Source organism: Diabrotica virgifera, chromosome 2 (genome assembly GCF_917563875.1).
Source record: "Diabrotica virgifera virgifera chromosome 2, PGI_DIABVI_V3a".
Classification (NCBI taxonomy): Eukaryota; Metazoa; Arthropoda; class Insecta; order Coleoptera; family Chrysomelidae; genus Diabrotica; species Diabrotica virgifera.
The window spans coordinates 82,812,965-82,834,291 of record NC_065444.1 but is presented as its reverse complement, the minus strand read 5'-3'; the positions used below and the strand labels follow the sequence as shown (position 1 = coordinate 82,834,291).

Genomic DNA, 21,327 nt, shown 5'->3' with positions numbered 1-21,327 from the left:
CTCTCTCTCTCTCTCTCTCTCTCTCTCTCTCTCTCTCTCTCTCTCTCTCTCAAAACAATTCATAAAAGATACAGACGAGGTGTCGCTGAAAACGATATACCCTACAGCAGCCTATGAGGTATTACTAGAAATAGTATATGTCGAAGAGCGTATACCATTCTTACAGTATGCCCAAACCAACAAACATCCTCAATATTATATTCTCTGATTGAGTACTACTATACATGGATCTCCCTCCAATCATACACCTGCTCTTTGCAAAGAAATGTAAATTACTAAATACAGATGTATTGTGAGTTGCATACAATATTTTATCTATAGAAAGTCAGGTAATATTATGAAAATCACCAAATACAAATGGTATTGTGAGTTGCATACTTTATTTTATCTACGGTAAGTCGGGTAATATTGTATTTTGTAGGTTGGTAGTGTACTTCCAGTCTCGGGTTAATAATGGAAACATACTGGTATGATGTATATGTTGACATAGAAAAGGCATTTAACATAGTGTAATAAGCAGTAATAAAAAATACATGTACTATATTTTACCTATGACCATAAATTAATTTAGAGTGCATAGCTACAAAGACTGTTTGAAAAAATGTTAGCAACGACAGTCAAGCAGTAACTAATGGTTAAAATAAGTATCTAAAAACGTTAATAAAATAATGTTACTAACTAAGCGACGGAATGTGTGTAAAGCGATGTATAAAAATGATGTAAGCATGCAATGAATGAAAGGTAGTCAATTCGGTCGAACATAAATTTGTTGAAAAAACAAAAATATGTTCTTAACAGCAGTCACCAACGTGAAGGTACGACTACATCGACCGCCATGTTAGTAAGGATGATGGTTAGTAGGAATGAATTATTTTACATTATATGATAATATGTTTAATAATAGCAATATACGTAACTTACGTACTAAGATCAGCTCATTATTATGTAACTTGGTTTAGTAGACATCTTTTTATTGATCTGTTAGACATCTTTTACGTATTCTAATTAATGTTAAAACATCGATACTTTGGTGTTAATTCATTCGGTACTATGTTCTGTAGTATTCAAAATGAATTATTGAGGGTAAATTTGTTCGATAACTCTAGGTTATCTAATCTTAAAACTAGATTTTTTTCCGACTCCTGTTTTGTGACAGGCTATCGAAAACTTAAAACAAAATCAGAGAAATTGACGTCAATAAGTGAAAACTGTAAAGGTCAAAAGGTCAACTCGTAAATAAGTTGTTATCAAACTACAGGTCAAAAAGATCAAGTTATAGTGATGATAGGGATATTTATACATTGGTTTTTTAATTGTTTGGTTATCGCTAATTTTAATAAAGCAAAAATCAGTATCAATCAATCATTCGATGAAATAAGATGGAAAAAATTGAGTTGTTCAGAGGTCCATACGCATTCAGAAAAATTAAGCAGTTAAATGTAAGTGACATACTTATTGATCAATGGATGACAAACACAAAAGTTACTTGCTATATCCTTTATGTCAGCGGAGTACCAGCATCATTTGTACTATTATCAAAACGTGACTTTGATCCACTCGGAAAACACGATGTACCAAGAGTATTAGATTACGTATACACTTTACCTAACCATCGGAGAAGAGGATATGCATGCAAACTTATACATCACATAAAGAAAAATAATGAATTCACAACATTTTGTTCCAACGATGAATCTGAACGGCTTTTTTTTAAATGTAGATGTATTAATCATGGATTAATGAATTATAATGTAATGTTTAGATATCCATAATAAATTTATATAAAATATAGACCATATTTTATTTCCTTCGCGCTTAATGAACCTTAATGTACTTTAAAATAATGGATGGTGTAGCGTACAATGACAATTCATGGATTTCCCTCCAATTATACACCTGCTCTTTACAAAGAACATATTGAATTTCTAAATCAAATGTGATTTCAAGATCGTATATATGAAACTTTCACAGTTATTAATCCCATATTAGATATCGTACAATAGAAATAAGGGATATAATAAAATGAGGATAACAAGTTTATTATTTCATATAATATATTACAAAGTTATTTATAAAAAGAGCCAACTTTATTCAGTAAATATTTCAACTGTGTAACTAAGCCATCATCTGGACAAGGAATCCCGAATAAGTTCCAATTAAATCTGCCAATTTCGATCATTTTCTTTGTAAACTCATTATATTTGTAATAAGTGCTGCCATCTAGAAAGTATAAATGACCGTCTATGTATTTAAACACTGATTTAACGGTGGTCGGTACTCCAGGAAATATGTCCTTTATAAGGCCTCTGCTAATGACTAGGTCTATTAGATCGTCATATTCGATGAATGATGTATTGTCATACCATATATATGTTTTTCCGGTGTGAGTCTGAAATACCACATTTATCTCAGCATGGGGTGGTAATACAAACAGAGGTATATCTCTTGAAATAGTTATGCTGGGAAATGATACAGAGTACATAGTGTTATTTGATGCTACAATTAAGTTCCCAGCTATATTCTGAAACACATGCGAGATATTTCTTATTTGTTTAGGTAAATAAGTACTCAAATGCTCTGGATTATTTGGTACCATGTGTCCATTTAGATCATTTTTCCACACAAATCCTTCATGTATTATATACATATGATGGTTTTTAAACTGAGGATCATATGCTAGAAAGAGAATATTGGGATATTCAATAACACAAAAATGTGGTGTAGCTTTCGTTGATTGTTGAGGTATAATCTCGTTTGGTCTAGGACGGGATCTTGTAGTATGCACCCTCGATATATGCGACGTTGACCGTGTTGGTGCACTAGTTTGTGTAGGGATATATGCATCTGTACTTTTGCGTCCGTATAAAGCCTCTAAGCCACTAATATCATCTTGACTAATATTTCGTACTTTATTATGGTACCATGGATACATTATAGCTGACTCATCGTTACTGTGTAATAATCCTAAACTGTGACCGATTTCATGAAGAATAACCATAAAGAGATTGGTGAAATCATAATCTGTATCATTCAAATTATAACTCCATTTTTCATCCAAGTCTAAATGTATTTCTACGCAAGTATCATTATCGATGGGAAAATAAGAATGTGCTAATTTTCCACCAGGACCATCAAACTGAATTCCACACTTTTGGTTCCCCATACAGTTGGATCGAAAATAATGTTTTCTTTTAACTGCTGTTATAGTGATATCTGGTTTCGGAACAGGAACAGTCACTCTAGTAAAATGCAAATTTGAAGCATCTTCCCACATTTTAAAGGCTCGTTCAACTAATTGAATTATATCTTTCACATGATTCGCCTGGGGAAAATACCATCTTAGATTATGTTTATACCATTTTCCCATAAGAGAGTAATCGTTTTCGCCAGTTTGACATCGAGGTTTTTGCATTAATCCTATGGTTTCATCGTTTAGTGTACCATCCACATATAAATTATATTGTTCTTGGAAATGTAGGAGCGTTGTATTGAAATCTGCTATATAATTGTTATCTATATATCCATATCGTTGAAGAAACTTCATAGCATCGTCTTCGGAAAAGGCGTCTGTTGCTGCTATGAAACGCAGAAGTAGAACACATATTAAAAACACCTCCATCCTTGTTTATATTCAAAATAGACTGATCCATAATTGTATAAGCATCAATTTATATAATCAAATAACACGTATGATAGAATACCAAAGAGGCCTTATACGTGGTATTTTCTTAAACCAAACATCACATCATAATTCTTCATTCAAAATCCTTTAATTTAAGTTGTCATATGATAAGTTTCGACAATTAATGCTAATATTAAGTGGTAGGATTTCAAAGAGGCCTTATATGTAACATTTTGGTAAAACAGACACCACAACGTACTTTAACATTCAAAATCATTTAATCTGTGGTGTCATATGACAAGATTCGACAATTAATACTAATAATAAACTCACAGAAGCCTTATGCAGAACATTTTGTTAAAACAGACACCACAACGTAATTCATCATTCAAAATCCTTTAATTTGATGGGTCATACATCGATTTCCGCTTATCCGTTCAAAAGATATATGGTATAGTACCATAAAGGCCGTTGCGGTAGCTTGGTCGAACTGCAAACGCTTATTTATTGTTATTGACACTAAAACAAAACCATTGGCATAGAAAGATCGCTTATCGCAGTTTGATCTCTAGCAAATCCTAATTCGCTCAATTTTGCACCAAGTGCTCCATACAATATACCATTCGAAAGGTATTTTCATGCATATTACGAAAATCACTCACCAAGTGCGATACGATCATTATTTATGACCAAAAACATCATAAAACGAACCAACGTCAAATTCTCAATACTCTTGTACTAATTATATCGATATAAAATTTATTTATAGGATACCAAAAAGGCATTATACGTGGCATTTTGTTAAAACAGACACCACAACGTAATTCATCATTCAAAATCCTTTAATTTGATGGGTCATACATCGATTTCCGCTTATCCGTTCAAAAGATATATGGTACAGTACCATAAAGGCCGTTGCGGTAGCTTGGTCGAACTGCAAACGCTTATTTATTGTTATTGACACTAAAACAAAACCATTGGCATAGAATGATCGCTTATCGCAGTTTAATCTCTAGCAAATCCTAATTCGCTCAATTTTGCACCAAGTGCTCCATACAATATACCATTAGAAAGGTCTAGACGCTCACGAAGAAGAAGAAAAAGAAGTTGCATTTGAAATGTGGGTGTACCGACGCAATTTTCGTATATACTAGACCGAACATGTAGCCAACGTGGAGCTAATCCACATAATCGGAAAATGGAAAGAAATCGTGAACACAATTTATTATCAAGGGCAAAATAGACAGTACGCAAGGGTTGGTCAGAAGAAAACATTCGAGGGTCCAAAATCTGTGGAAGTGGTTTGGATGCACATGGATGCGCATTGCGCAATGCGAATGTTTACGTTTGGTCGAACTATTCAGAAGTGCCGTACGTAAGCAACATCAGAATTTCCAAATTAATAGCCAACGTTCACAATGTACTTAAAGAAGAAATGTAAAATCAATATCAAATCCTAGTATATTTTACGAAAATATTATATAATTTGTATGAAATGAATAATCAAAGACTTAGAATTATTTTTATAGAAATATTTTAAACTGCATTTTTACAGATCAAGAAGGTCAACTCTGACGTAAATAAGTTGTTATCAAACTACATTTTTACAGGTCAAAAAGGTCAACTCTGACGTAAATAAGTTGTTATCAAACTACATTTTTACAGGTCAAAAAGATCAGTTTTATGATGCGGTTTCTACTAATAAAAACGATAAATATATTATTTTGTTCTAGAATTTTAAGCTGAGATAAGAGAGGGTATAAAATGACAGAATCTAACAAGAACATTATAGATGAGCGAAAGAAATAGTGAATTCAGTGAAGTGTGTGTGTGTATACTTTTATAAGGTAGGTGTATTTAGTAAATGTAGAGATTTCTTGTTTTTTGCAATTATTTTTAGCACATAATAACAAATTAATATAATTTTATTTCTTTTAAAGGTATTTGATTATACGGTTTATTTCTAATTTCTAATTTGATTTACAAATATTTTTTATTTCTTGTTTTTTCCGAATTGTAGATGTACCTATCCTCATATTTTTTGTTGATTTATGTTTTATTTTCAAAATAATGCCTTTTGATGACACATGTAGCAAGTACTTCGTCTTGTTTTGTCATTTTCTTGTTATAAGACAGAAACGAGATGGGATTTGATTGCTATCTACATTAGGATAATAGTATTTTATGGTTTATTTCTTATTTCTTGTTTTTATAAATTGTATGATACATCTGTCCTTATATTTTTAAATAATTTTACGATTTATTTAAAAAAATAGTTTTTTATGCTACATTCTACCGTATTCCTTCTTTTTAACAATATACTACCAAGTATAGCTGATTCTCAGTATGACAGAATGGTGTTGCATTTTATTTTATAAAAATGATTTGTCAATCTTAGTGCTGCATTGGGTAAGTAATAAAAACACTATGCGTTATTTTATTATTTTTATTTAAATTCGTACTAGTACACTGTTAAAGTTGGGAATTAAAAAACTAGATGGCATAGCTGATTTATTTTAACATTTTCACACATGGACCTAACGGCATAACGGTTAAACGATGGTGTCTCGCATTCTATGTCTGTGCGCTGTTTAAATTGTCAATTAGATTGTTCATCACTATTGCGACGTTTTTTTTTTTTTAATTTTTCTTGGCATTTTCAAAGCAGCCTCGACGATGTGGTTGCTCATTTTTAAACAAAGGCTTGATGAGTTTATTAAATTTATCCGGAAATGCTTGATGTCTCAAATATTCTCTGGAATCTCTATGCATACATGTGACTTCTAATATTTTTTTATAATTAAGGCTGTCCTTTGTCGTAGTCTTGTGGATTTTTATAAAATAGTAAATTATATAGCCCACAAGTAGCTGTATACTTGTTATCGTTAATCCAAACATTTTTGGGAGTAAATTTGATTTCCTTATCGCCCATAATCCATTTATCAGTTTGCCAAACATACTGTGGATCATAAGCTCTATCAATATCTGATGAATGATACCAATATGTTTGAAGGTGTTCATCTTCTTCGTCTATGCTCTCTTCGCCCTTCCGTTGCATATTTTTTAAGTAATTGTGTTGGTATCCGCTGGTCTCTTCAGTAAGCTCCTTGACACATGCACACACTAAATAATTTCATAACTGTTCTGATATCGAACAGATATATTTAGACCAGTTTGAAACCTGTTCAGACCTGTTCACCACCTGTTCAACACCTGTTCAAAGCTGATCGAGACCTGTTCAAGACCTGATCAAAGCTGATCAGACCTGTTCGAGACCTGATCGAGACCTGATCAAAGCTGATCGAGACCTGTTCAAGACCTGATCAAAGCTGATCAAGACCTGTTCGAGACCTGTTCAAGACCTGATCGAGACCTGATCAAAGCTGATCGAGACCTGTTCAAGACCTGATCAAAGCTGATCAAGACCTGTTCGAGACCTGTTCAAGACCTGATCGAGACCTGATCAAAGCTGTTCGTGACCTGATCAAGACCTGTTCGAGACCTGATCAGACCTGTTCGAGACCTGATCAGACCTGATCAAAGCTGATCGAGACCTGATCGAGACCTGTTCAAGACCTGATTCAAAGCTTTCAGACGTTGATACCTACAATGAATAAGGATTTAAAGAGACAACTTATAACTAAACGAAAAAAAAAATCCGAAATAACTTGAGACAACTAAAACCTACTGATACTTTCATGTATCATCTCTCTCTTGTCGTTTCCCCATTACTGAGGATCATGATTTCTTCCAATATTCCTAACAATTCTGTTTCATTGGTCTCTATCTTCAGCTACTCTAAGAACTTCGCGGAATGAGTTTTCAGCTGAGCTGAATTCATAATTTGGTCGGACTATCTAGTTGGTAATCGTCCTCTAGATTAATATTTTCAAACTATCGTCACCTCTGCGAACCACGTGACTGATGAATTGTAGAATTCTTTGCATACATATTGTGGACAGCCTCTATTTAATGTCGAGTTGGTTTACAATGGAAACGTTTGTCCTATGAGCTGTCCAAGGTATGCGCAGCATTCTTACTCAACTCTTCGAAGGAGATCAAGCATATCTTGCTCATTTGCTGCTATAAGTGTAGTGTCATCAGCAAATCTTAAATTGGAGATTTTGCTACCAGCTACTGTTTGTTATTCCGCACTGTTTTCGGATTTTTTCGATAACGCTCTGTATTCATCGTTTGTTCCGTATCTAGTTTTATGTTTTTTCCGCGTTGAATCATAGTCATAGCTCACTAGAATCACTCATGCCATGAGCAGGGAAAAATCTAACCAAGTTCAATAAATGTCTTAAATGCAGCACTTTTACATTGATTCTTATGGAAGAACAAGCACACATTTAGACATTTGAGGGGCCTTTTGAGCATAACATAATACCATTCAGTTTTCCGTCCAACTAAAAGTATATTTAATAGTCTTCATTATGGTATTTTCTTCATTCTGTTTCAGATATTCCTAGCGTTCAGGCGTGTGGTCTGGTGAGTTTGAAATCGTTTAGACGTGCTCTGGTGAGAGATAACTTATTGATTTTTTGATACAGATTTTTGATAATTTTTTGGGTTTTTCATATTTTAAAAAATTTATTATTAATCTATCTTTGAATAATAACTTTTGTGTTTAGACATGTTGGCTAAACTTATTCAGTTAATTGCATCCATCTTAGGTTTAATCAGAAATGATTATAATGATGAAAATTTAAGAAAGGGGTTGATAGAATGTAATAAGACATCCAAAAAATTAAGGGACTCTATGAGATATGCCAAGACGATTGGTGAAAAGCAGCACCTCGAAGCCCAGATGCGGCAGGTGAAAACATTAAGAAACCAACTAAAAGCCGAACAGAAGAAGGGGGCGGGACTTAACACTCGACCGGAGACTGCTTACAAAAGGGTACAATGGGATGACTCTATATCTGCATTTAATTCAAGAATTAGAACTGGAGTCATCTCAAACCTTAAACACAAGGACCCGGGTAGTTTCCTGGTAGATTGCAAAGCCCTATTCAAACGTAGAATTCATAACGCTCTTAAGCAAAATGAGGCAGTAAAGGTGAATATGGTATTTGGTGGAGAATTTCAAGTAGCCAGCGGAGATAAGGTCCTCAATGATACCAAGTATTTCACTACTTCAAACTCCCCCATCTATAGAGATACGAATATTGATGAATGGTTTGAGAAAAAAGTAGTGGAGCCCATCTCCAGAGACTTGGAAGAATTCCAAGAACGCGATTCTGGATGGGCTCTAAAGGCAGTTGTTAACCTGGGAGTCAACATTAACAAATTTACACCGCAGCTTGGCTCCTCATACATTGAACTTCCCCCTCAGATAAAAACAAAACAGGCATGCATTAATGTTAAGAACGATGACGAGGCATGCTTTGCATGGGCTATCATATCGGCATTATACCCTACAACTAAAAATGTCGATTTAATGACATCTTACCCGCACTACTCGAGCATATTAAAACTTAAAGGTATTCAGTGGCCTATGACCATCAAACAGATTCCGAATTTTGAAAAGCAGAATAATATGTCGATCAACGTGTACATTTTGAAAAAGGAGAAGAAAAACTATACGACCCTCCCAACCTTCCTAACAAAGAACAAGAAAGATAAACATGTGAATCTTCTTCTTGTTCAAGATACATATGATGAGCAAGGTCCGATTAGATATCATTACGTTTGGATAAAAAATCTATCCCGTCTGCTTTCCAACCAATTAAGTAAAGATAAGGGAACAAAGTATTTCTGCGATAGTTGTTTACATTATTTTATTACTAAGGAAAAGCTAAATGTTCATAAGGCATGCTGCAAAGGGCGATCAGATGTTAACTGTGATAGGTGTTTACAAACATTTTCATCGTCTACACAGCTAGAAGCCCACACCAACGATTGTGTAAGAATAAATGAAACAGCCATCAAAATGCCAGAACAAAGTCGTAAAATGCTAAGATTTAAGAATTTCTGGAATAAGATTAAAGCCCCCTTTACCGTTTACGCAGATCTCGAAAGTGCTCTAAAACGTACAGGAGATCCTAAGAAACATCAGGAACACATTCCTGTAGCAGTTGGGTATTTTTTCAAATGTTCATATGATGATACCCTATCGTTTTATAGCTCATATCGAGGAAAGGATTGTATGAAATGGTTCGCAGATGAACTTAATCAGCTTGCTGTGAATGTTTCTACAGTGTTTATGTGCCCATATGATATAGATATGACATCTCAGCAAGAGAGTGATTTTCATGCAGCCACTCATTGCCATATCTGCGAGCAGCGCTTCTCCCTCGATGATAAGAAAGTGCGGGACCACAACCACCTCACTCCAGAACATAACTACAGAGGGGCTGCCCATGAAGGGTGTAACATTAATTATAAAGATGCTCACACTATCCCAGTGATATTTCATAACCTTAGTGGATATGACGCCCACTTTATTGTTAATGATATTGCTACACAAATCAAAGGTCCCGTAGATCTTCTTCCTATTACTAAGGAGAAATATATCTCTTTTACGAAACACCTCAATGATGCTCGAATTAAATTCCGTTTTATCGATAGTTTTCGATTTTTGGCGTCTTCTCTCGATAAGCTCTCTTCTTATTTGACCGAATATCCTAATCTCCGCTCTCAATATACTTCGCTTCCTGAGGAGAATTTTCATCTTTTAACTAAGAAAGGAATCATGCCATATGATTATATTGATTCTTTTATAAAATTTACTGAAACGTCTCTACCTCCTATTGAGTCTTTTTATAATAAACTTGACGATAAACCATGTCCCCGTCGGCATTATCATAGAGCCCAAGATGTCTGGTCTTCATTCTCCTGTTCCACTCTCGGGGATTATGTCGATTTATACATGAAAACGGACATTCTTCTTCTTGCAGACGTCTTTGAGCAATTTCGAACCAGTTGTCTCAAAACATATAATCTTGACCCAGCTCATTACTTTACTCTTCCCGGCTTCACGTGGGATGCAATGCTTAAGCACACAAAACAGGAACTGGAGCTTTTAACAGATCCAGATATGTTTCTGTTTGTGGAGCGTGGTATTCGTGGTGGTTTGAGTCAAGTTTGCTCGAAACGCCGCGTCCACGCTAATAACAAATATATGACATCTTACGATCCATCGAAGCCCGACTCATATCTGATGTATTTCGATGTCAATAATCAATATGGCTGGGCAATGTCTCAATTCCTTCCATATGGAGGCTTCGAATGGGTCGATGCCAACATTGATGTCCTGTCCATAGCTGACGATGCTTCTGAAGGGTACTTTCTCGAGGTCGATCTGGCGTACCCCCAACATATCCACGATCGTCATAAAGATCTTCCGTTTTGCCCCCAATCATTGAACCCTAAAACTATGCTTCCCCCTAAACGACAGCGAGAGCAAACCAAATTAATGGCTACCCTTCATGATAAAGAAAGATACGTAATTCATTACAGGGCCTTGAAGCAAGCGCTAGCTCACGGATTGGTGCTCAAAAAGATTCACCGAGTCCTGAAATTTAAGCAGTCTCCTTGGTTAAAGTCATACATTGACTTGAATACAAATCTCCGGAAGGCAGCGAAAAATGAATTTGAGAAAAATCTTTTCAAACTTATGAACAATGCTGTGTTCGGCAAGACCATGGAAAATGTACGCAAGCGCGTTGATATTAAATTGCTTACTGAATGGGAGGGTCGTTACGGAGCTGAAGCTCGAATAAGCAGTCCATTGTTTAAGAATGTTACTATTTTTAACGAAAATTTGGTAGCTGTCGAGATGCGTAGAGCGGAAATATGGTTAGATAAACCAATATATGTGGGCATGAGTATACTGGATTTGGCTAAAACTACGATATACGATTTTCACTATGGGTATTTAAATAGAAGGTTTGGTGAGAACTTTACGACCTGCTATACAGATACCGATAGTGTGATCGTGGAGATACGGGAAAAAGATCCCTATGAGGCTATGAAAACAGACTGTCATCGGCACTTTGACACGTCTGACTATCCTAAAGACAATATTTATGGCATTCCCCAGGTTAACAAGAAGGTGTTGGGTATGATGAAGGATGAGAATAATGGCTGCATTATGACTGACTACATAGGGCTCCGATCTAAATTATACACGATAAAAGTAGCTATCACAGATAATGACATCAAAAAACTGAAGGGGAAGTTGATAGATCAGGAGTATGAGGACGATGAGATTGAAATACTTATTAAAAATTATGGTGTGACAAAGAAGGCGAAGGGGGTTAAGAAATCTGTTGTAAACACTAAAATTACCTTCGAAGACTACGTCGAGTGTTTAGATAACTTTACAACTAAGACAGCCTCACAGAATCTAATACGCTCAGATAAGCACCATGTTTATACCATAACACAAAGCAAGATTGCGCTCAGCCCTAATGATGATAAAAGAAATCACCTTCCGGAGTCTTATGACACGCTTCCCTGGGGGCATTATTTAGTTGATAATCTTGAGCTGGACGTTGATTAGATTTAACACAAAGTAAGATTTCGATAAGCCAATCCTATTTTAACATTTATCCTTGATAATTTGATTGACTTTAAGATGGATGTTAATTGAATAGTCATTTTTAAAGCTTTATTTATTACAACTACAATATTGATACCTACATCTGAATCAGTCACTTTTTATTATATTGCTCTTTTCACCTTTTAAAATCACTCATAATTTTATATCAATATGACTAGCATATTTAGGTGATTGAATCATACCATTCTTTAAAACTTTATTTATTTATTATATAATATTTGGAGCAGACCCTTTTTACTACATCCCCTTTCTCAACCTTTCCTTGCTCATCGTTTTTATATAATATGATAATTCTAATAGATCTTAGTTTTGTATATATTATCTCTAAATTAAGTATAATTATTAAGATTAGCCCATATAAAAAAAGATGTTTAGTTATGACCACTAAAAAGATATCTGTTATAGACCACATAACTATATATAACAGGCAAATAATGAGCTGTTCTAGTTAACTCTGGAGCCGTTGCTCATGTAGCCTGCAAGTTAAGACAATCGATAACTTAATGGTCTTCTTTCCCCCGATTTAGTTTTAAGTCTTCGATAGCCTGTCACAAAACAGGAGTCGGAAAAAAATCTAGTTTTAAGATTAGATAACCTAGAGTTATCGAACAAATTTACCCTCAATAATTCATTTTGAATACTACAGAACATAGTACCGAATGAATTAACACCAAAGTATCGATGTTTTAACATTAATTAGAATACGTAAAAGATGTCTAACAGATCAATAAAAAGATGTCTACTAAACCAAGTTACATAATAATGAGCTGATCTTAGTACGTAAGTTACGTATATTGCTATTATTAAACATATTATCATATAATGTAAAATAATTCATTCCTACTAACCATCATCCTTACTAACATGGCGGTCGATGTAGTCGTACCTTCACGTTGGTGACTGCTGTTAAGAACATATTTTTGTTTTTTCAACAAATTTATGTTCGACCGAATTGACTACCTTTCATTCATTGCATGCTTACATCATTTTTATACATCGCTTTACACACATTCCGTCGCTTAGTTAGTAACATTATTTTATTAACGTTTTTAGATACTTATTTTAACCATTAGTTACTGCTTGACTGTCGTTGCTAACATTTTTTCAAACAGTCTTTGTAGCTATGCACTCTAAATTAATTTATGGTCATAGGTAAAATATAGTACATGTATTTTTTATTACTGCTTATTACACTATGTTAAATGCCTTTTCTATGTCAACATATACATCATACCAGTATGTTTCCATTATTAACCCGAGACTGGAAGTACACTACCAACCTACAAAATACAATATTACCCGACTTACCGTAGATAAAATAAAGTATGCAACTCACAATACCATTTGTATTTGGTGATTTTCATAATATTACCTGACTTTCTATAGATAAAATATTGTATGCAACTCACAATACATCTGTATTTAGTAATTTACATTTCTTTGCAAAGAGCAGGTGTATGATTGGAGGGAGATCCATGTATAGTAGTACTCAATCAGAGAATATAATATTGAGGATGTTTGTTGGTTTGGGCATACTGTAAGAATGGTATACGCTCTTCGACATATACTATTTCTAGTAATACCTCATAGGCTGCTGTAGGGTATATCGTTTTCAGCGACACCTCGTCTGTATCTTTTATGAATTGTTTTGAGAGAGAGAGAGAGAGAGAGAGAGAGAGAGAGAGAGAGAGAGAGAGACGCCATAGGCTGAAGGAGTGTCTTTTACGCTGACATATAGATGCTAGATTGCTTGGACATAGTGTAGGCGGTTTGTTTGATAAGACGAAAGAACTCTCATAGTAATCTCACATTAATTTGACACGTTAAAATAGGTCCAATAGCAACGAAGATATGATATAGTGGTGTTTTGGTACTGTTGTCCTGTTTGTTTTTTTCTCGATTGGCATATCTCCATTCATTCTATATCTCTTATACTAAAATCAGATCAATAGCAAAGGCGATATGAAATAGTGCCGTTTTGATATTGTCTATGTGTGGTTGTTTTTATCTTAACGTATTCACTACACCCTCCTCTTTCATTTAACGTTTTAATCATTAAAATCAGACCACTAACAACGGAGATATGTAGTAATGCCCTTTTGATAATATCTTTGCGTTTGTTTTTTGTGCTAACGTATTCGTTACCCCCTATACTTTTCAACGACCCCTCACACGTAACGATCCGATGAGCCGTCGCGCCTCCACAACAAAAAGCGTCAAAAATGAGCAGAATGAACCTTAGCGATTTTATTCGTTTTCCCATAAGAAATAACATGGGGCGCCTCCACCAAATAGCCCGTTCCCGTATAGCCCTTTTACTGATATGAATGTCATCTGGAATTTCGAGGTTTTCCGACACTAAATCGATGAAAATAGATTAATCGGTTTGTTTTTGAGGTTACTAAACACTAAACATGCATACGCCATCAGAACCGACCTCCAAAAACCGAAAACACTCGAAATTACAGAAGATAATATGCATATCAGTCCTGGACAGTAGGTGGTCAAGGGTCGGTTTTAATGTCATATTTGTCTTCAGCTATCTATCATAGAAAACCGTTGAGTAATCTGTTTGAATCAGTTTAGTGCTGAAAGCTACGAAACTCCAGAATATGACGTACCTTAGCAATGACCCTGGGCACCAGTTGTTCTGGGGTTTGGTTCTGATGACGTATTTGTGTCCAGCCATCCCAAAACTCTTGAGTAATCTGTTTGTGTAAATTGAGTGCCAAAAACCCTCGAAACTCCAGATGTCGTTCCTTAACAGTAACACTGGAAATCGGGTGCATCGTGGGGTCGGTTCTGATTACATATTCGTGTTCAGTGACCCCAAAAATCACCCAAATAACAGAATCTGGCCCCTAAATATTCTTATTTGAGTGGTTTATATACCCTTGTATGTATACTCTATGCACGTTACATATGTTTATTTATGCACGTTATATGTGTATCTATATTCTATGATGTATTATATGCACGTTAAAGTGTAATTATGCATCTCCACCTATTTTTGCATAGCAGACTTTTTTCCTGACATCATCATGAACACAATGCAAAACGTTGAAAGCTTGTAGATGCTGTGTTTAAAAATCGATTTATTACGATATTATGTTTTTAGTGCTAACTGTCCTGGTCAAAATGAACGTGCAATACGGCGATAATATAATGTAATTTTTCTACAACCACTTTATAAAGAAGACTTTTTCGCTTGTCAATGGCAACGAAAAATAGACGTTTACTGAGTACCGTCACATTATCGCTCTAGCGCGTAAAGTTTGATTTTACGCTCGTCGTTTGTAGTAACCGTACAGCCATACAATACAAACACACATTGAATATTCAAACTGAAAGATATAAAAGTTAATGTTATGACATTATAATGACAGATATAAAATAGTTATAATAAAGTTAATGATTTGAAAATAGTTTCATTTTATTAAGTGATTGTAGAAAAAATGTTTTATGTATTACAAGCGCAAAGGAATATTATTGCTTTCGAGTAATTATCGCTCTCCGCTACGCGTCCAGCGGTAGCTCTTACTTTAAAGCAATAATGTATCACTTTTCGCTCTTAAACTTTAACTACCCGCGCATCAAGTTATAACATAACTACACGCGTGGCGTACTTTATACGCCACAAGAAAATACACTTAAAACAGCAGATTTGTTTATTATTTTCTTTTTAAATACACTTGAATACTTGAAGTTCCTTCTAAGTAAGCCAATTGGGATTTATAACTGGAATCATGGAATAACTGGATTCCATGATAAATAAAATTACTAATAAAAATTTTTTTGAAATGTGATTTTTTGCAGGAGAAAACGTATTGCTTATAAAGAAAAATATATTTTGTGCCATAATGACTAAAAAACAATTCCAATATGATCTTATATTACTACTTATATTAATATAATCGTGGCGTATATTGTCCCCCACCGGAAACAACAAATACTAAACTGAAAATTACGATCGTCCCAGAACGCCGATTATAACGAAACTAAAATCAAATTATAAAGCACATTCCAGTGATCATCATCATTCTCTTTGCCTTATCCCTATGCGGGGTCGGCTTCCCTAATTGCATTTCTCCACACAATTCTATCTTGGGCCATATCAATGTTAATCCCCTTTACCAACATGTCCTGCCTTATCGTCTCCCCCCAGGTCTTCTTTGGTCTTCCTCTCCTACTCCTTCCAGGAATCTGCACTTCAGCTATTCTTCGTATTGGGTGGTTAACGTCTCGACGTTGGACATGACCAAACCATCTTAACCTATGCTCTCTCATTTTGGCATCAATTGGTGCCACACCTAGACTTCCCCTAATATACTCATTTCTAATTTTATCCTTCTTTGTCACTCCACTCATCCATCTAAGCATTCTCATTTCCGCCACATGCATTCGCTGTTCCTCTTTCTTTTTCACTGCCCAACATTCAGTTCCGTACATCATAGCTGGTCTTATGGCTGTTTTATAGAATTTTCCCTTCAGCTTCATTGGAATTTTTCTGTCACACAACACACCACTCGCTTCTTTCCACTTCATCCATCCAGCCGTAATTCTACTGCATGCATCTCCATCTATTTCTCCATTACTCTGTAATACCGATCCTAGGTACTTAAAATGATTGCTTTTTACAATCATTTCACCATCCAAAGATACCATTTTATTTGTAGTAGCTCCATCTTTAAATGAACATTCCAAATACTCTGTTTTTGTCCTACTAAGTTTTAAACCTTTTTCCTCCAGAGCTTTTCTCCACTGTTCCAGTTTTTGTTCTGTCTCTTTCACTATTTCCTACTAACACGACATCATCAGCATACATTAAGCACCATGGAATGTTACCCTGTATTTTCGCTGTTATCTGGTCCAAAACTAATGAGAATAAATACGGACTAAGCACAGAACCTTGATGCAATCCTACTTTCACATGAAATTTATCAGTCTCTCCCACACCTGTCCTAACACTAGTCGTTACTCCCTCATACATATCCCTCACAATCTTTACATATTCACCAGGGACTCCTTTCTTATTGAGTGCCCACCACAGAATCTCTCGAGGAACTCTATCATATGCTTTCTCAATATCAATGAATACCATATGAGCGTTTGTTTCTTTACTCCTGTATTTTTCGATCAAATGCCTTATAATGAAAATTGCATCTGTTGTTGATCTACCCTGCATACTGCCAAATTGATTCTCGGATATTTCGGTCTCTTCACGTATCCGTCTATCAATTACTCTTTCCCATATTTTCATGGTGTGGCTAAGCAGTTTTATAGCCCTGTAGTTTGTACATTGTTGTATATCTCCCTTGTTTTTGTAGACAGGTACCAGTATACTGCTTCTCCATTCGTCTGGCATTTGTCCAACTTCCATAATTCTATTAAATAGACCTGCTAGCCACCTTGTTCCTGTCTCTCCCAATGCTCTCCATACTTCCCCAGGAATATCATCTGGTCCTACCGCTTTTCCTTTCTTTATTTTTTGAAGCGCTTGAGCCACTTCCTCGTTGGTTATTTTGGTGACCATTGCTGCTACTGTCTCCGTTGACTCTACAGGTGCACATTCCAGTGATAGGTTAGAGAAATAAACAAGGTCAAAAATTAAATTTTTAAATATATTTGCAGTGGAATTCTTAGATCTGGCGTACAAAATACGCCAGCGCGTGTAGTTAAAGGTTAATACATAAATAATTATTTTCTATTCTCATACTAAAATATATCAAATGTTGAATGGGTTGCATACATATGTGAGTTCATTTTAAATGAAATAAAGAAACACATGCTTACTCACAATCATTTAATTAACTTCGACGACCGGTTTCGATCTCTACAATATACAGATCATCTTCAGGTCGGCGTTACAAGTGATTAAATGATGCCGTTACAAGGGATGATTTGTAAGTTACTGATAAACCTACAAATTCATACGCTTTGACAGTTCTCAATATACAAACAAACTGACACTGACAAACTACTTAATTTGTTTGCGTTACAAAATTAATAAATTTGAATATATCTTTTGTTGTGAATGATCATAGAAAAAATCGTATATACAAATTGCATTTAACGATTATTTTGAAGCTCGTCCTCTATACTCCTACTCGCCGCTAGGCGGCTCGTTTCGTATCCCTCATACTCGCTTCATAAGAAACACATACTTACTCACAATCATTTAATTAACTTCGACGACCGGTTTCGATCTCTACAATATACAGATCATCTTCAGGTCGGCGTTACAAGTGATTAAATGATGCCGTTACAAAATTAATAAATTTGAATATATCTTTTGTTCTGAATGATCATAGAAAAAATCGTATATACAAATTGCATTTAACGATTATTTTGAAGCTCGTACTCTATACTCCTACTCGCCTCTAGGCGGCTCGTTTCGTATCTTTAATACTCGCTTCATAATGACCATCATTAAATGCTTAAATGCTCGTTACATAATATACTATGTCCGTGTCGTGGGAAAAATATGCACTTTGAACCTGTGAAACTTACAGATCATATACATTAGATAAGTTAAGTAGTTTGTAAAGCTGTAACGATCAATATTTCATTTGGAATGCTAATTAGAGGGTATTTTCAATAAGTTTTCTTTTAAATTTGTACTTCAAATTAAGAAATTAACACCCTACCAGCAAACTACAGATCTATCTAGGGTACCTATAGAAATGTTACTCTTGAACATTTTTTTACCAGTAAGCAGAACGCTTATTGGCCAATCATCATCTCTTCGAAGAAATAGGCCAGAATTGTCTTTGCAGTTTACCGCGTCTGTAATTAGGGCCTACTTCTACAATATTAAGTTTCAATATAAATGCACTGTTGTTTCGTATATTTCAAAACCAAAAAAAGTTGGGCTCCTGCTGTCAAAAATGCATTATAAAGAAAATTGGTTGGACCAACAGACTGGTAAGCCTAACATAATAATCGATTACAACGCCACCAAAGGAGGAATGGTCATTATTGATAAGATGTGTGAAAGCCAGAACTGTGCAAGATTGACTGATCGCTGACCTATGGTGATTTTCTATGCAATATTGAATATCGCTGGCATAAATTCGTTTACACGACCTATAAGCCTGTTAAAAACCACCCCTTCAAGTTATTTTCAAGAATAATAAATAGACTGGAAATGAGATTATATTTTTCAAACCTAGGGAAGAAGCAGGTTTTGTGAAAAATTTTTGACACTAACGATCACGTTCACTAGATAAAAGAGATTATATAGAAAAATCGAACAAATGCACCCGGCTGCATTCGTCCTGGTTTTCGTAGACTTTCGCAAATCATTCAAACCAATAGAAATTAGTAACGTAATCAGCATTCAAGGAAAGACGTATAGATTATCCAAAGTGATCGAAAATATACGCAATAATGCAACCCTAGCCATAATATTACACAGATACAAAATGTAAGAACCAAAAGCGGAATCAGACAAGCAGGCACGTTCTCTCTTTATGACAGATCTGTGAAAATTATTGGAAAAAGAATACGTTCGACCAAAGCGTGCTGTTAGTCATAACTTCTTCACTGAAACATTTTTCGTAACCTGTGCCACAGCAAACAAACTGAGAGTGGACCCAATAAAAACTTAACGGTCGTTACTTGGACTGACTCTCAGAGATAGGGTAAGAAACAAGGAAATAAGAAGGAAGGGCATCAAAGATGTCCTAAATCGCATAATATGGCTAAACTGGAACTGTGAAAAGAAGAATAAATGATGGGCACTGTGCAACAAGAAAGAAGCACTTCTGTTGGAGCGAAAATTAGGAGGAAGATAAACTCGCAACAGAAGTAAGGAAATATAATGAAACTAATGTATAACTAAAGGGGAACTAAAATGAAAATAAGCAGAAATTAGCTTCTCGTTGGAGAAGCTGTAGTAATAAAGATAGTAAGAAAAAGCTGAAGTAATATGTAGGGGGAGAAAACTGATCAGATGTAGAAATAGATAAACTGATTATAGAAGTATGAATAGACAGATGCAAACTGAATGGAGTGGGCTAGCAAGAGACGCAAGAGAACGACTACTTGACACTCAAGGATGGATACGGCTCATTTGCATGCCTGTCGAAGACGGTAGCTCAAAGTAGATAATGATGATGAACAGAAAAGTTAAACACTAAGATAAGAATAATGTACTGAAAGTGAATAAAGGAAAATGATTGCTAAAGAAGAACAATTTAAAGAACACTAACAAATCATGGGCGCCAAGAAAATGATCTATGACCACTCTCCCAGGTATCTTATACTGCTGTCAAATATTAAATATATTAGATATAAAAATAAATGATATACAAAATAAGTAAATATTTATTAAAAATAATTACTAGATCTTTAACAATCTCTCAGTTAAACCAAATGCATATTATTTGACTCTAAAATGACAAAAGTTATCGTTAACCAAGCTATATTTAAGATAATAACAATGGTGTTACCTGTTACAAAATTAAAAAACCTCTTATTTACATATAGGGTACAACTCACATGGGACCCTTTACCAAATGGTTATAGTACGCTTGCTACGTGTACGTACGACTAAATTAAAACCCGAAAAATATTACTAATAATATAAAACAGCAGGCACAAGCCTGACTATGAGAAACTACAATAATCAATTAAGCAAAATTAATGAATGAAAGTTATAGAAATGAAGTAAAGATAAATACCTAAACGACGACCTGAACTAACCGAACAAATGGAATAAAGCGAACTAACAATAAAATATCTGGGAAACCAGCAGCTAATACAAACTAAATTTATATAATGACATGAAATGTACACAAACAATAAAATATAAAAACCTAATACCTTTTTGGCAAATACGCCAAGCTCAACGTACAATACCGCAAAATTATAAATATTATACATGTTTGGATACTTACTAAATTTATATAGGTATGTACCAATCAAACATATGTACCAATCAAAAACCAAATAAATGCAAGCTAAATCTTAAGAGGAAACAGTAGCGATCAACAGGTAGCGAAAACGCGTTCCAAGATTGCGGCTGTAATTTTGAATATTTTTTCGGGATATTTGGCACACATATTCGTAATATAATAAAGAATGGCGGAACAGAGCCCAATTTGAAAAATATATTAATATGTGGAAATTACTC

General features: G+C 34.8%; 2 protein-coding genes across 2 annotated transcripts; one reads left to right on the top strand and one right to left on the bottom strand.

The window, feature by feature from the left end:
* Nucleotides 1-2,065: 2,065 nt before the first annotated feature.
* LOC126880738 (matrix metalloproteinase-18-like) lies at nt 2,066-3,619 on the bottom strand. Its single transcript, XM_050644785.1, has one exon. The coding sequence runs from the start codon at nt 3,617-3,619 to the stop codon at nt 2,066-2,068; it is 1,554 nt and encodes a 517-aa protein (XP_050500742.1).
* Nucleotides 3,620-3,801: 182 nt separating this feature from the next.
* Nucleotides 3,802-12,310, top strand: LOC126879543 (uncharacterized). The gene is made up of 2 exons (XM_050642696.1): nt 3,802-5,469; nt 8,085-12,310. Exon 2 carries the CDS (start codon nt 8,259-8,261, stop codon nt 12,129-12,131), a length of 3,873 nt encoding a protein of 1,290 aa, XP_050498653.1. The 5' UTR covers nt 3,802-5,469; nt 8,085-8,258; the 3' UTR covers nt 12,132-12,310.
* The last annotated feature ends 9,017 nt before the right edge of the window (nt 12,311-21,327 follow it).

Bases quoted from the DNA above. Each gene is read 5' to 3' on its own strand.
- LOC126880738 (XM_050644785.1), bottom strand. From the start codon at position 3,619: ATGGAGGTGTTTTTAATATGTGTTCTACTTCTGCGTTTCATAGCAGCA.
- LOC126879543 (XM_050642696.1), top strand. From the start codon at position 8,259: ATGTTGGCTAAACTTATTCAGTTAATTGCATCCATCTTAGGTTTAATC.